Source organism: Siphateles boraxobius, unplaced genomic scaffold, assembly GCF_051911475.1.
Source record: "Siphateles boraxobius isolate OS27281-9 unplaced genomic scaffold, OSU_SipBor_1 57, whole genome shotgun sequence".
In the NCBI taxonomy this organism is placed as follows: domain Eukaryota; kingdom Metazoa; phylum Chordata; class Actinopteri; order Cypriniformes; family Leuciscidae; genus Siphateles; species Siphateles boraxobius.
In genome coordinates this window covers 1,130,001-1,142,228 of record NW_027509183.1, presented here as the reverse complement: position 1 = coordinate 1,142,228, position 12,228 = coordinate 1,130,001, and the positions used below count along the sequence as shown (strand labels likewise).

Below are 12,228 nucleotides of genomic sequence, written 5' to 3'. Positions count from 1 at the left end.
AAAAATATTTAAGATACAGCAGATTCATTTTATATTAATATTTACATTTTATTTATGGTAGATTTCGATCTTATATAGTAGATTCAGAGTATTTAATGCAAGAAATACAGTAAATATATATCCAAAAAAATAATGAAGGGATGTTTTTAATTTGTAATTTATGATCAAATATTTATGATACATTGAATAGTTACAATATAGTTCATTTCATTGGTAATATATTTTCAATTGATCTAAATACTAAATTTAAATACTATTTAACTGTTTAAATACTGATAATTATATGTTAAATACATATTATATGATATTATGTTATTATTAAATTAAACATATTACAAATATTCTTACATTTCATAATTATGCAATGCATCTAATGACTTTTTACATATTATATTTATAAATATTCTTAAATTTTATAAATATGCAATGCATCTAATGACTTTTTACATAAACTGCTATAAAAAAATGTATTTTTCATGTGAAAATGCATGTTTTAATCTTGAGAAGAGGAAGGATTGGACAGGTTGTACCGGTTTCTTTTCTCCACTTCCTCCACCAGCTGGTCGGTGCTGAAATCTCCTCGTACGGCCAGGATCAGACTCTTAATGGTGTCCTCGGAGCAGTCGACATCCAGCAGACCCCCGACCACCACCGGCAGCCGGCTGGGATTCACCTGCACATTAGCTCTGCACTGTTAATCGCAATGAAACCGCACGTGATTTGGCAAAGGCTGTGATTATTTTATTTGCAGTTTGCCAGTGCAGCGGCTGATCGGTAGTAAATACTGCTCCATCTGAACAGCAGAGGGCGTCTCACACACACACACACACGCGCGCGCCAAATATCCATCTGAACACCAGAGGGCGTCTCACACACACACGCCAAATATCCATCTGAACACCAGAGGGCATCTAACACACACACACACACACACACACGCGCGCGCCAAATATCCATCTGAACACCAGAGGGTGTCTCACACACACACACACACACACACACACACATACACACACACACATACACCACATATCCATCTGAACACCAGAGGGTGTCTCACACACACACACACACACATACACACACACACATACACCACATATCCATCTGAACACCAGAGGGCGTCTCACACACACACGCCAAATATCCATCTGAACACCAGAGGGCGTCTCACACACACACAAACACACACACCACATATCCATCTGAGCACCAGAGGGGTCTCACACACACACGCCAAATATCCATCTGAACACCAGAGGGCGTCTCACACACACACAAATACGCCAAATATCCCTCTGAACACCAGAGGGCGTCTCACACACACATACACACACACACACACACACACACACACACACACACACAGACACACCACATATCCATCTGAACACCAGAGGGCGTCTCACACACACACACACATACGCCAAATATCCATCTGAACATCAGAGGGCGTCTCACACACACACAAACACACACACCACATATCCATCTGAACACCAGAGGGGGTCTCACACACACACGCCAAATATCCATCTGAACACCAGAGGGCGTCTCTCACACACACACACACCAAATATCCCTCTGAACAGCAGAGGGCGTCTCACACACACATACACACACACACACACACACACACACATACACACGTCAAATATCCATCTGAACACCAGAGGTCGTCTCACACACACACACACATACGCCAAATATCCATCTGAACACCAGAGGGCGTCTCACACACACATTGACACACAAAAACACACACACACACACACATACACACGTCAAATATCCATCTGAACACCAGAGGGCGTCTCTCACACACACACACACCACATATCCCTCTGAACACCAGAGGGCGTCTCACACACACATACACACACACACACAGACACACCACATATCCATCTTTACACCAGAGGGCGTCTCACACACACACACACATACGCCAAATATCCATCTAAACTCTAGAGGGCGTTTCACACACACATACGCCAAATATCCATCTGAACACCAGAGGGCGTCTCACACACACACACACACCACATATCCCTCTGAACACCAGAGGGCGTCTCACACACACATACACACCACATATCCATCTGAACACCAGGGCGTCTCACACACACACACACATACGCCAAATATCCATCTGAACACCAGAGGGCGTCTCACACACACATTGACACACAAAAACACACACACACACACATACACACGTCAAATATCCATCTGAACACCAGAGGGCGTCTCACACACACACAAACACACACGCCACATATCCATCAGAACACCAGAGGGCGTCTAACACACACACAAATACGCCAAATATCCATCTGAACACCAGAGTGCGTCTCACACACACACACACCACATATCCCTCTGAACACCAGAGGGCGTCTCACACACACACACGCCAAATATCCATCTGAACACCAGAGGGCGTCTCACACACACACAAACCAACACGCCACATATCCATCAGAACACCAGAGGGCGTCTCACACACACACACGCCAAATATCCATCTGAACACCAGAGGGCGTCTCACACGCACACAAACACACACGCCACATATCCATCAGAACACCAGAGGGCGTCTCACACACACACAAATACGCCAAATATCCATCTGAACACCAGAGGGCGTCTCACACACACACAAACACACACGCCACATATCCATCTGAACACCAGAGGGCGTCTCACACACACACAAACACACACGCCACATATCCATCAGAACACCAGAGGGCGTCTCACACACACACAAATACGCCAAATATCCATCTGAACACCAGAGTGCGTCTCACACACACACACACACCACATATCCCTCTGAACACAAGAGGGCGTCTCACACACACACACACGCCAAATAACCATCTGAACACCAGAGGGCGTCTCACACACACACACACACACACACACACCACATATCCCTCTGAACACCAGAGGGCGTCTCACACCCACACACACATATGCCCCGCCGCAGAAGTTCGATAACACACATCATTCCAGGAAATCCCTATCGCTGTAGCTGAATAAACCGAATATTGAAACGCTTTGTTTGATTAAACATGACTAATAAACACACCACTGCCTTATTCTGTGTCAGAAGCACATCATCTCACAGAAGGAGGAGCTCAACTGTCGTTACGAAGTATTAAATGTTGTCTTTTGTTGGACCAGAGGCTCATAAATGCTTCTCATGCTTGGAAAGATGTTTGATGCGTGTTGCTTTTTCAAATGCACGTTATAAGTGACTCAAACTCACAGTGCTTTCAGACGGAGGCGGAGCAGCGTTTACAGAGACGTTCATCAATGACAAGCATGACAGAATTTCAAAGCCAAATCAGTTTAAGTGCGATTACATGGAAATTGCAGCCCACATGTGGATATCTCAGATACATGATTCATTGACGTGTATGTGTTTGTTGCGTTCATGACTTTGGTTGTACCTTCTGCACGTAGATCTCGATGTATTTCTGCAGGCTGTTGCGGTACAGGTACAGAACCAGATCGTGGACGAAATCGAAGCGGTCGCACACGATGATGAGAGGAAGCTGATCTGTGAGCTTGGCTTCCTGTGCAACGACACGACAGAAAAACACTTCAAAACCTGATTACAAATGCAAATTAATATCTGATACATCTCGTTGCCTTCCTGTGCTTTACTGGCATTTACTGCATTTAAACTGTCAAGCAGAATTATAATGAATTGATACAGTCCCAACAGTGCGAGATCATGCTTATATTATATAAAAGAGCAATGCATAAAGGGAAAAATAGCTAGTGTTATTAATTAAATTAAATTATATTGTAAATGTAAGGAAATGTTGAATGATTTGCTATTGTTATTAATTAAATTAGAAAAAGTAAATGTAAGCTAATGTTGAATGTTTATTGTTATTATTCCAATAATTGCAATCAATTTATAAATTGTTAATTGAATAAAAAATGTAAATGTAAGCTAATGTTGAATGTTTATTTTATTGTTATTAATTCAAATAATTTCAATCTATTTAAAATAAATTGATAATTGAATAAAAAACGTAATTCCAAGCTAATGTTGAATGTTCATTTTATTGTTATTAATTCAATTTTATTCAATTAGCTAAAATAAACTGTTATTCATTAAATTTAAAAAAATAAATGTAAGCTAATGATGAATGTTTATTTCAGTTATTAATTCAATTAATTAAAATATATTGTTAATATTTATTTACAAATTGTAAATGTAAGGAAATGTTGAATGTTTATTTTATTATTCATTAAATTAATAAAAATAAATTGTTAATTACATTTAGGAATGTAAATGTAAGCTAATAATAAATGTTTTGTTATTATTATTAATTCAATTAATTAAAATAAATTGTTAACATTTATTTTAAAAAATTTAAATGTAAGGTAATGTTGAATGTTTGTTTTATTAGTATTAATTAAATTAAATGCATCCAATTAATTAAAATAAATTGTTAATTAAATTTAAAAAATGTAAATGTAAGCTAATGTTGAATGTTTATTTTGTTGTTATTAATAAATCAGTTACTTAAAATAAATTGTTAATTATTTGAATTAAAAAAAAAATGTTAAGTGTATGTTTCTTTGTTTTTATTTAAAGTGTTATCATTATTTTTATTACCATACCCTGTGAAATTTCTTCTGTAATTGTTTTGATCATCTGAACAAATGCTTTTTTGTGTAAAATAATTGTCAGTTTAAGTCTGATGTATGAAGACAGATGCCCTGAACTGGATTGTATTGATCTCGTCATGCATTGATGAGCTTCGTTTCTCTCCTGTACCTTGAGGAAGTTCTTGACGCGCTCGGCGTCGTAACAGTTGCTCTCTCGACAGATGCGCTCCACCTCTTTGATCTGGCCCGTCTTACACGCCGCCTGAATGTATTTGAAATGCACATCTGGATCTTGACTGAAGTTCACGATAGATCCCAGAAAATAAAACAGGCCTGAAAGAGACAGAAGAATATTTCACTGAAACAACCTCAACCTCTGAAGCTTTAAAGTGCCTCTATTATGCTATGTTGTTTTGGCGTCTCCTACAGCGTGTTTACATGCATCCAAGGTCAAAAAACACTTTCATTCAAACAGTTTGATAAAGGATTCAGTCTAGAGGTCTACACGTACGGGTTCGGGTCTATATTTTAAATGGTCAGCCGGGTCCGGGTCGGGTCAGCATTGCTTGTGTGTTTTTTGTAACTTGTGACATGTAAAATTAGGATAAGAATAGCGTGAGCCTGGAAAATAAGGTTAAAAACACACAAATTGCGTAAAAAAAAAAAATAAGTTAAAGCCTGTCATGTATGTATGATAACCATAGCTTCTACAGTGACACAAAGACTTTACCAATTGACGATTGGCTCTTTTATTTAAAAGGCGGGACTAATTCCGCCAAGCCGCGCTTTACACTTTCCCCCATTTTTATAATAATAATAATGAACCGTCTTGTTTAATCTTAAAGTTTTGGTGGTCAGACTCGGCACAGAGATGATAGCACATAAATAATGCTAACGTCAGTGGCCATGTGTATGGATTAGCCACGAGCAATCATCAAAGTATTATGCAAGTTAACTAGAGTCGATATGCAAATCTGCGAAGTCGCATTTGTCATCCGTCACCGTGACATCAAGTGGACTTTTGAAGCTGAAATAATGAGTGGATTAAGATTGGAATAATGAGAGGAATAACATGGATAGAACTTTTTTGCTCGGCGCGGCACGGCTCGGTTCGCTTTAGCTCGGTTGCTTTTCCACTGCAGTTAGTACCGTTTCAAAGTGGGTGGGATTATGACTGATCGTTATAGTTTATCCACTCCTCAGCAACCAACAAGAGGAACGTCTGCGCTTCTCGTCCACTGACCACGATTCAGCCATTTCTTTTTTGGAAGTTTTTTTTTCTTCAAGCAAGTAGTTTTAAAACATTGGAGGCTGTTACTGGCTATTTAAATCTAGCGGGTTTGATGTCTCACAAATACAATGACGCTGGTATTGACGATTCTGTCTGTCTGACCAATCAGTGATCTACAGTGCTTTTACGTCACATTTTAGTATCGGTACGGTACGCTCAACAGAGCTGGTACCATTTAAAGCGAGCCGAAATGAGCCGAGCGAGCCGTACCGTACCGTACCATGCAGTGGAAAAGCGCCATTTAACTAGGTAAGACAAAAAAGTTTTATTTTTTGCAACTGGTTTATTGACTTGTTAATAGCAATTTAGTGTGGAATATGTGACAATCGGGTCCAGTCGGGTCTGTGTCTTCTTCCCGGCGGGTCCGGGTCCAGCTTTTGAAATAATAGACCGGTCCGGGTCGGTTCTGTGTAGCACATCACGGGTCTCTACGGGTTCAAACGAATTTTTGGACCTGAGTAGATCTCTAATTCAGTCTCTTTAAGCCCCGCCTTTCTGAGAGCTGCTCTGCTCTGATTGGTCGGACGGCCCAGTCTGTTGTGATTGGTCTAACCCAAACGCTCATTATCATATCTGAATCTCAGCTCTTGATACACAGTGATACGAACAGTGGCGATGGCGTGGGTTTTACCGTATCGATCTCATCAAAGTGGATTTGCTTTGTCAGCAAAAAACAGCGTCTTCTCGACATGAACAACACGAACCAAACTCTTCCAGTCTCAGATACACTACAGTGTTTGAGGGCGGAGCTAAGAGACGCTGTTCAGCCAATCAAGACCAGAGACTGACATTATGCAAATTAGTTACAAACCTCCGCAGGTTTAGCAGGAAGTGAGACTGAATTACTGACGACTCGTTTCAGTTCAGAATCACTTCTTTCTTTTAGGAGACAAAAACTCCATTTATCTGCACTGAAACTTTTACATTCAGAAACATCTCCATTACACACTTCATGAAAGATAATATCTGAAAATAGCATAATAGAGGCACTTTAAACACACACGTTTTTGAGCATCTCACCCTCGTAACTCTTGAAGGACTCGAAAAGCTCCACCAGTGTTTGCGTGCCCAGCTGCTCGTGGTACTTGGTCGCGACCTGAACGCTCAACTGCAGGTTCTGCCGCAGGTTTGCCGCCAGCATGGCTCTCAAACACTCAACAGAGTCGCCGACAGACAGAGAGCCGAAGAAATTCACCAACCACTGAGAATCAGACGAAAAAACATGTTCAATACTACTCTGACAGAGAAAAACGGTTATTTAGCTCAAAGTGTGCAGACACACACACACACACACACACACGCCCACACACTTGCGCACACACTCGTGCACACACACACTCACAATCACACTCACACTCACTCACACTCACAATAACCACACACTCCCACACAAACTCACACACACACACTCGCACACACACACTCACACCCACACACACTCACACTCACTCACAATCACACTCACTCACACTCATACTCACTCTCACACTAACCACACACACCCCCACACACACTCACACTCACTCACACTCACTCTCTCACACTAACCACACACACTCGCACACACACACTCACACCCACACACACTCACTCACAATCAGACTCACTCTCACACTAACCACACACACACCCCCACACACACTCGCACACACACACACTCGCACACACACTCGCACACACACACACACACTCACATGCTCACGCACATACGTGCACACACACTCACACTCTCTCGCACACACACTCGCACACACACACTCACACTCATACTCTCACACTCACCACTCACCACACACACACTCACACACATGCTCACGCACATACTTGCACACACACTCACACTCTCTCGCACACACACTTGCACACTCACACTCACACACACACACTCACACACATGCTCACGCACATACTTGCACACACACTCACACTCTCTCGCACACACACTCGCACACAACACTCGCACACCCACATTCACACTCATACTCTCACACTCACCACTCACACTCACCACACACACTCACACACATGCTCACGCACATACTTGCACACACACTCAAACTCTCTCGCACACACACTCGCACACTCACACTCATACTCTCACACTCACAACACACACACACACTCACAAACACACTCTCTCACACTCACGCACCTCTGGGTTGAGCAGGTGTGTGTGTACGATGGCTCGTTTGATGTCGTAGGGGTCTGTGTAATGCTCCAGCGCTCTCTGCAGTAAACCAGCTTTCTCACACAGCTGAGCGATGTGAGCGCGGTCGTAGTGTGTGAACATCTGATTACCCAGGATCGCATCTGCTACCTGCAAACACACACCAGGCTCAGAGACGCAGCGCAAAGCTAGAAGTCTTGATGTGATGCTTTCGGTTTGCGAAGGTTTATCGCTGCCATCAAATCCTCCTGGGAATCTTACTAACAAGTTCAGAAGTCGATATTATTATGTGATGTGCATTTGGATAATCAAGATGGCCAAAAACTTCATATTTCTCTCTCACTTACTGAAACCTGTATGTTCTTACAACCCCGTTAAAGAGATATGCAAGGATAAAACAGCTAAATTAAAAAAAAACTAAAACACAAACCGACCATTTTCTTAATCGTGACAAATTTTTTAATTTTTAATTTACATGGCCCATTCTCTGCAGTATTACTATTTTTAACTTTTAAAAATCATTTTCATTGACTGAAATAAAGCTGAAATAAAAGAACAATTTAAATATACATATTAAATGAAATTAAAAATGTTGCATTGGAAACTAACTAAAATAAATAAGTTTAAGTCCTAAAATTACTGTAAAATATAAATAAATAAATAAATAAATAAATTAAAGATAAATAGAAAAAACTAATAAAAATGGCGAAAGCGCATAAAACACTAAAACAAATTAAAATATATGTATTAATTATTAATATATATGAATAAATACTACTAAAAATAACACTGGTTCTTAGATTTTTTTTTTTATTACAACTGAAAATATAAATATAAACCAGTTAATAAATACCATGATAGTATATAAATAATACTAAAATAACAAAGGTTCTCAGATGGTCATTAGTCCCAGATAAAAAATATCACATTATTCTGATATTGTACTCACTCATCTGGTATAAATATGAAGGCAGTGTTATGCCTGGTTCAGATTACACGATTTTTTTGTCTTTTACGATAGTCACTGTGTCAGATTACGCGATTTTGACTCCTAAAATCTTGTCGTGTCGTGGACAACAAACATGTCAGACTACACGTTGCTTCCTGACCATTCATCTCGTGCCGTCTTTAACGATGCGCGTGATGTCATTGAGAAGGCGAAACTATAGCGAGTGACTTCCGGAAACGAACGTAAACAAACAATGGATGTGGCGGTGAGTGTTGTATTGGCTGTCCTGTGTTCAGAAAACTTAAAAAAAGAAAGAAAATCCGACAATGGACACGTTCCTGGATTGCTCAAAGAGGACAGTATTGGCTGTCAATCCTCCAAAGAGAACTTGAGGTAAAATATTGTTTTCTTACGAACCTTTCCTCCATGTCATAACTCCGCCTAGTAGCACCATCGTCTCTCTTTCGTTTCGCCATTTTTGAAAGTTGTGTACGGAAAAGCTTCTGTGCTCCTATTGGTCAACCTCATACATGTGACGGAACCCGTCGTGGACGACCGTTTAAAAAATTAAACATGCTAGTCTTTTTGTCGTGATGTCGTGAAGCATCGCAGACGCGAGGTATGTTGTCGCCCACTATGACACACTATACGAGATGATGCGATCGAATCTTGCGTCCCGACGCCCGTTGTCGTTTACGAATCCCCACGAGACCCTACGTCAAACGGATCGTGCCAAAATCGGGCTAAAATCATGTAATCTGAACCAGGCATTAGCTTCACCTGAGGGGCGTGAATGAGGTTCATCTCCAGGAGGCGTGTCTGAAGAGGCCCCTCCTCCAGCCTGTTGTTCTTCAGAGCGTCCAATAGGAATGAAGTACACTGCTGCACTAGAGGACCCTCCATGAAGACATCAACCACCTGACACACACAGACACACACACACACACACACACACACACACATACACTAGGGTGACCACCATCAATCAAACCAAATGTGGGACGATTATAAGTTTGTGTGGGACAATGTGGGACATGCTACCAACACTAAAACATAATCTGAAACTGTTATATAATGTTTATCTAACATAATAGAAACATGTTATTCTGTTTTTCAGCTGATAAAAATACTTTGTTCTTTAATCCCTTCAAGAAAACAGCATTACATCACAATGTAACATAACATGTCTTTATTTTACATGTCATTTAAAGGGTTAGTTCACCCAAAAATGAAAATGATGTCATTAATGACTCACCCTCATGTCGCTCCAAGCCCGTAAGACCTCCGTTCATCTTCAGAACACAGTTTAAGATATTTTATATTTAGTCCGAGAGCTTTCTGTCCCTCCATTGAAAATGTATGTACGGTATACTGTCCTTGTCCAGAAAGGAAATAAAGACATCATCAAAGTAGTCCATGTGACATCAGTGGGTTAGTTAAAATGTTTTGAAGCATCGGAAATACATTTTGTTCCAAAAATAACAAAAACTACGACTTTATTCAGCATTGTATTCTCTTCCGGTTCTGTTGGGGATCCGCGTTCATGAGTCCGCAGACGTAAGACGAGCTGACGTGTGTCTGGTGTGCCCGAGCTTCGTTTACAGTCTGAGGGAGACGCACGCTGGAAACAAAACAATCTTCACAAACATGTCTAAGGATTTCCACACAGAGGAAGACTTGCATTTTTTTGCCCAGCCATATTTATTTGAACCCGAATACACGGACGCACCAGATACTCGTCAGCAGCGTCTTACGTCATCAGCGTCACTGCGGACTCGTGAACGCGGATCCCCAAAAGAATCGGAAGACAATACAATGCTGAATAAAGTCGTAGTTTTTGTTATTTTTGGACCAAAATGTATTTCCGATGCTTCAAAACATTCTAACTAACCCACTGATGTCACATGGACTACTTTGATGATGTCTTTATTGCCTTTCTGGACAAGGACAGTATACGGTACATACATTTTCAATGGAGGGACAGAAAGCTCTCGGACTAAATCTAAAATATCTTAAACTGTGTTCTGAAGATGAACGGAGGTCTTACGGGCTTGGAGCGACATGAGGGTGAGTCATTCATGACATCATTTGCATTTTTGGGTGAACTAACCCTTTAAATTCAACATCACTGAGCACAAAGCAGCAGGCATCATGCAGAAACAGTTCTGACCAAGTTTAACTAAAATCCAACTAAATAAATAAGGAACAAATAAAATATAAAACAACATGAAATTTGTTTATTGACAGTCTTATATATTAAGAACAAATTAGATATATTGCCATTATACCGCCTTATAGGGATTAAAAAAACGGTTGTTGTATTTGTACTTCTGACGAAGCGCTGTTAAATATAGGTGAAGAACTACGCCGCAAAAAGAATAAATAAAATGCTTTCTTAAAAAGGCAAAAAAACAATGGACATATTCTTAATATGATCATTAAAAACAGACTGATGAAAATGCGGGACATTTTCTCAATATGCGACGCGCGGAACAAGGGGTGAAAAATGCTGAAAGCGGGACGGGTGCTCACCCTAATGTATACAGTCAAACCTAAATGTATTCAGAAACCTTCAACATTTCTCACATTATCACAGTTTATTCGCTATAGTTTAGAAAATGGTAATAAAATCTGGCAAGAACTCGGTTGATATTTCACTGGTTTTGTCCATCCTTCTGTTAGACTCTCACACATGAATTATGTTGAATATCTGTCAACTGTTAAATTTAACTACACAATTACATAATACCGATTTAGCTCAAACAATTTCCAAGCAATGCATCATTTTGTTCAGTCTGTGGTGTAAAAAGGTCGCATTAGCATTAGCAATTACAGAAAAAACACTTACGTAAAACATGAGTCAGGTCAAAGTGTCTGATAATTTTTGGTCCCAAATTTCTATAAATTTTACTGTATGAAGAATTTTTGAGTATAATATGTCACAGGTCACTTTATTTTGCTCTCCTCACTTACATAAATGTAAAGAAAATATTACAAATTATATCTGGTGTCGAATAATTTTTGGTTTGACTGTATTAGATGAGCGTCGTCACAGCATGGACAGTGAAAATGGGTATTTCTAAGAAGCACCAATTCGATAGAGCTCTAGAAATAAGTGAACTGGCCGAGTGAGGGGGTTTGTTACCTGGCTGATGTTGACCAGTGGTTCTTCATCCTGAACCA

The 12,228-nt window shown here is 40.2% G+C and overlaps 1 protein-coding gene across 4 annotated transcripts in view; it reads right to left on the bottom strand.

Annotated features, from left to right (window-relative positions):
- Positions 1–12,228, bottom strand: part of cltcl1 (clathrin, heavy chain-like 1) — a 63,924-nt gene that overhangs the window by 24,885 nt on the left and 26,811 nt on the right. For all 4 annotated transcript variants that reach the window (XM_077206914.1, XM_077206916.1, XM_077206915.1 and 1 more), the window contains exons 10-16: positions 12,191–12,228; positions 9,826–9,963; positions 8,082–8,246; positions 6,950–7,130; positions 4,808–4,971; positions 3,462–3,587; positions 531–673 (exon numbers count right to left, since the gene is read on the bottom strand). The exon at positions 12,191–12,228 is cut by the window's right edge and continues 85 nt beyond it. In XM_077206914.1, the coding sequence (XP_077063029.1) occupies positions 531–673; positions 3,462–3,587; positions 4,808–4,971; positions 6,950–7,130; positions 8,082–8,246; positions 9,826–9,963; positions 12,191–12,228 (955 nt within the window). The remainder of the gene's footprint in view (positions 1–530; positions 674–3,461; positions 3,588–4,807; positions 4,972–6,949; positions 7,131–8,081; positions 8,247–9,825; positions 9,964–12,190) is intronic.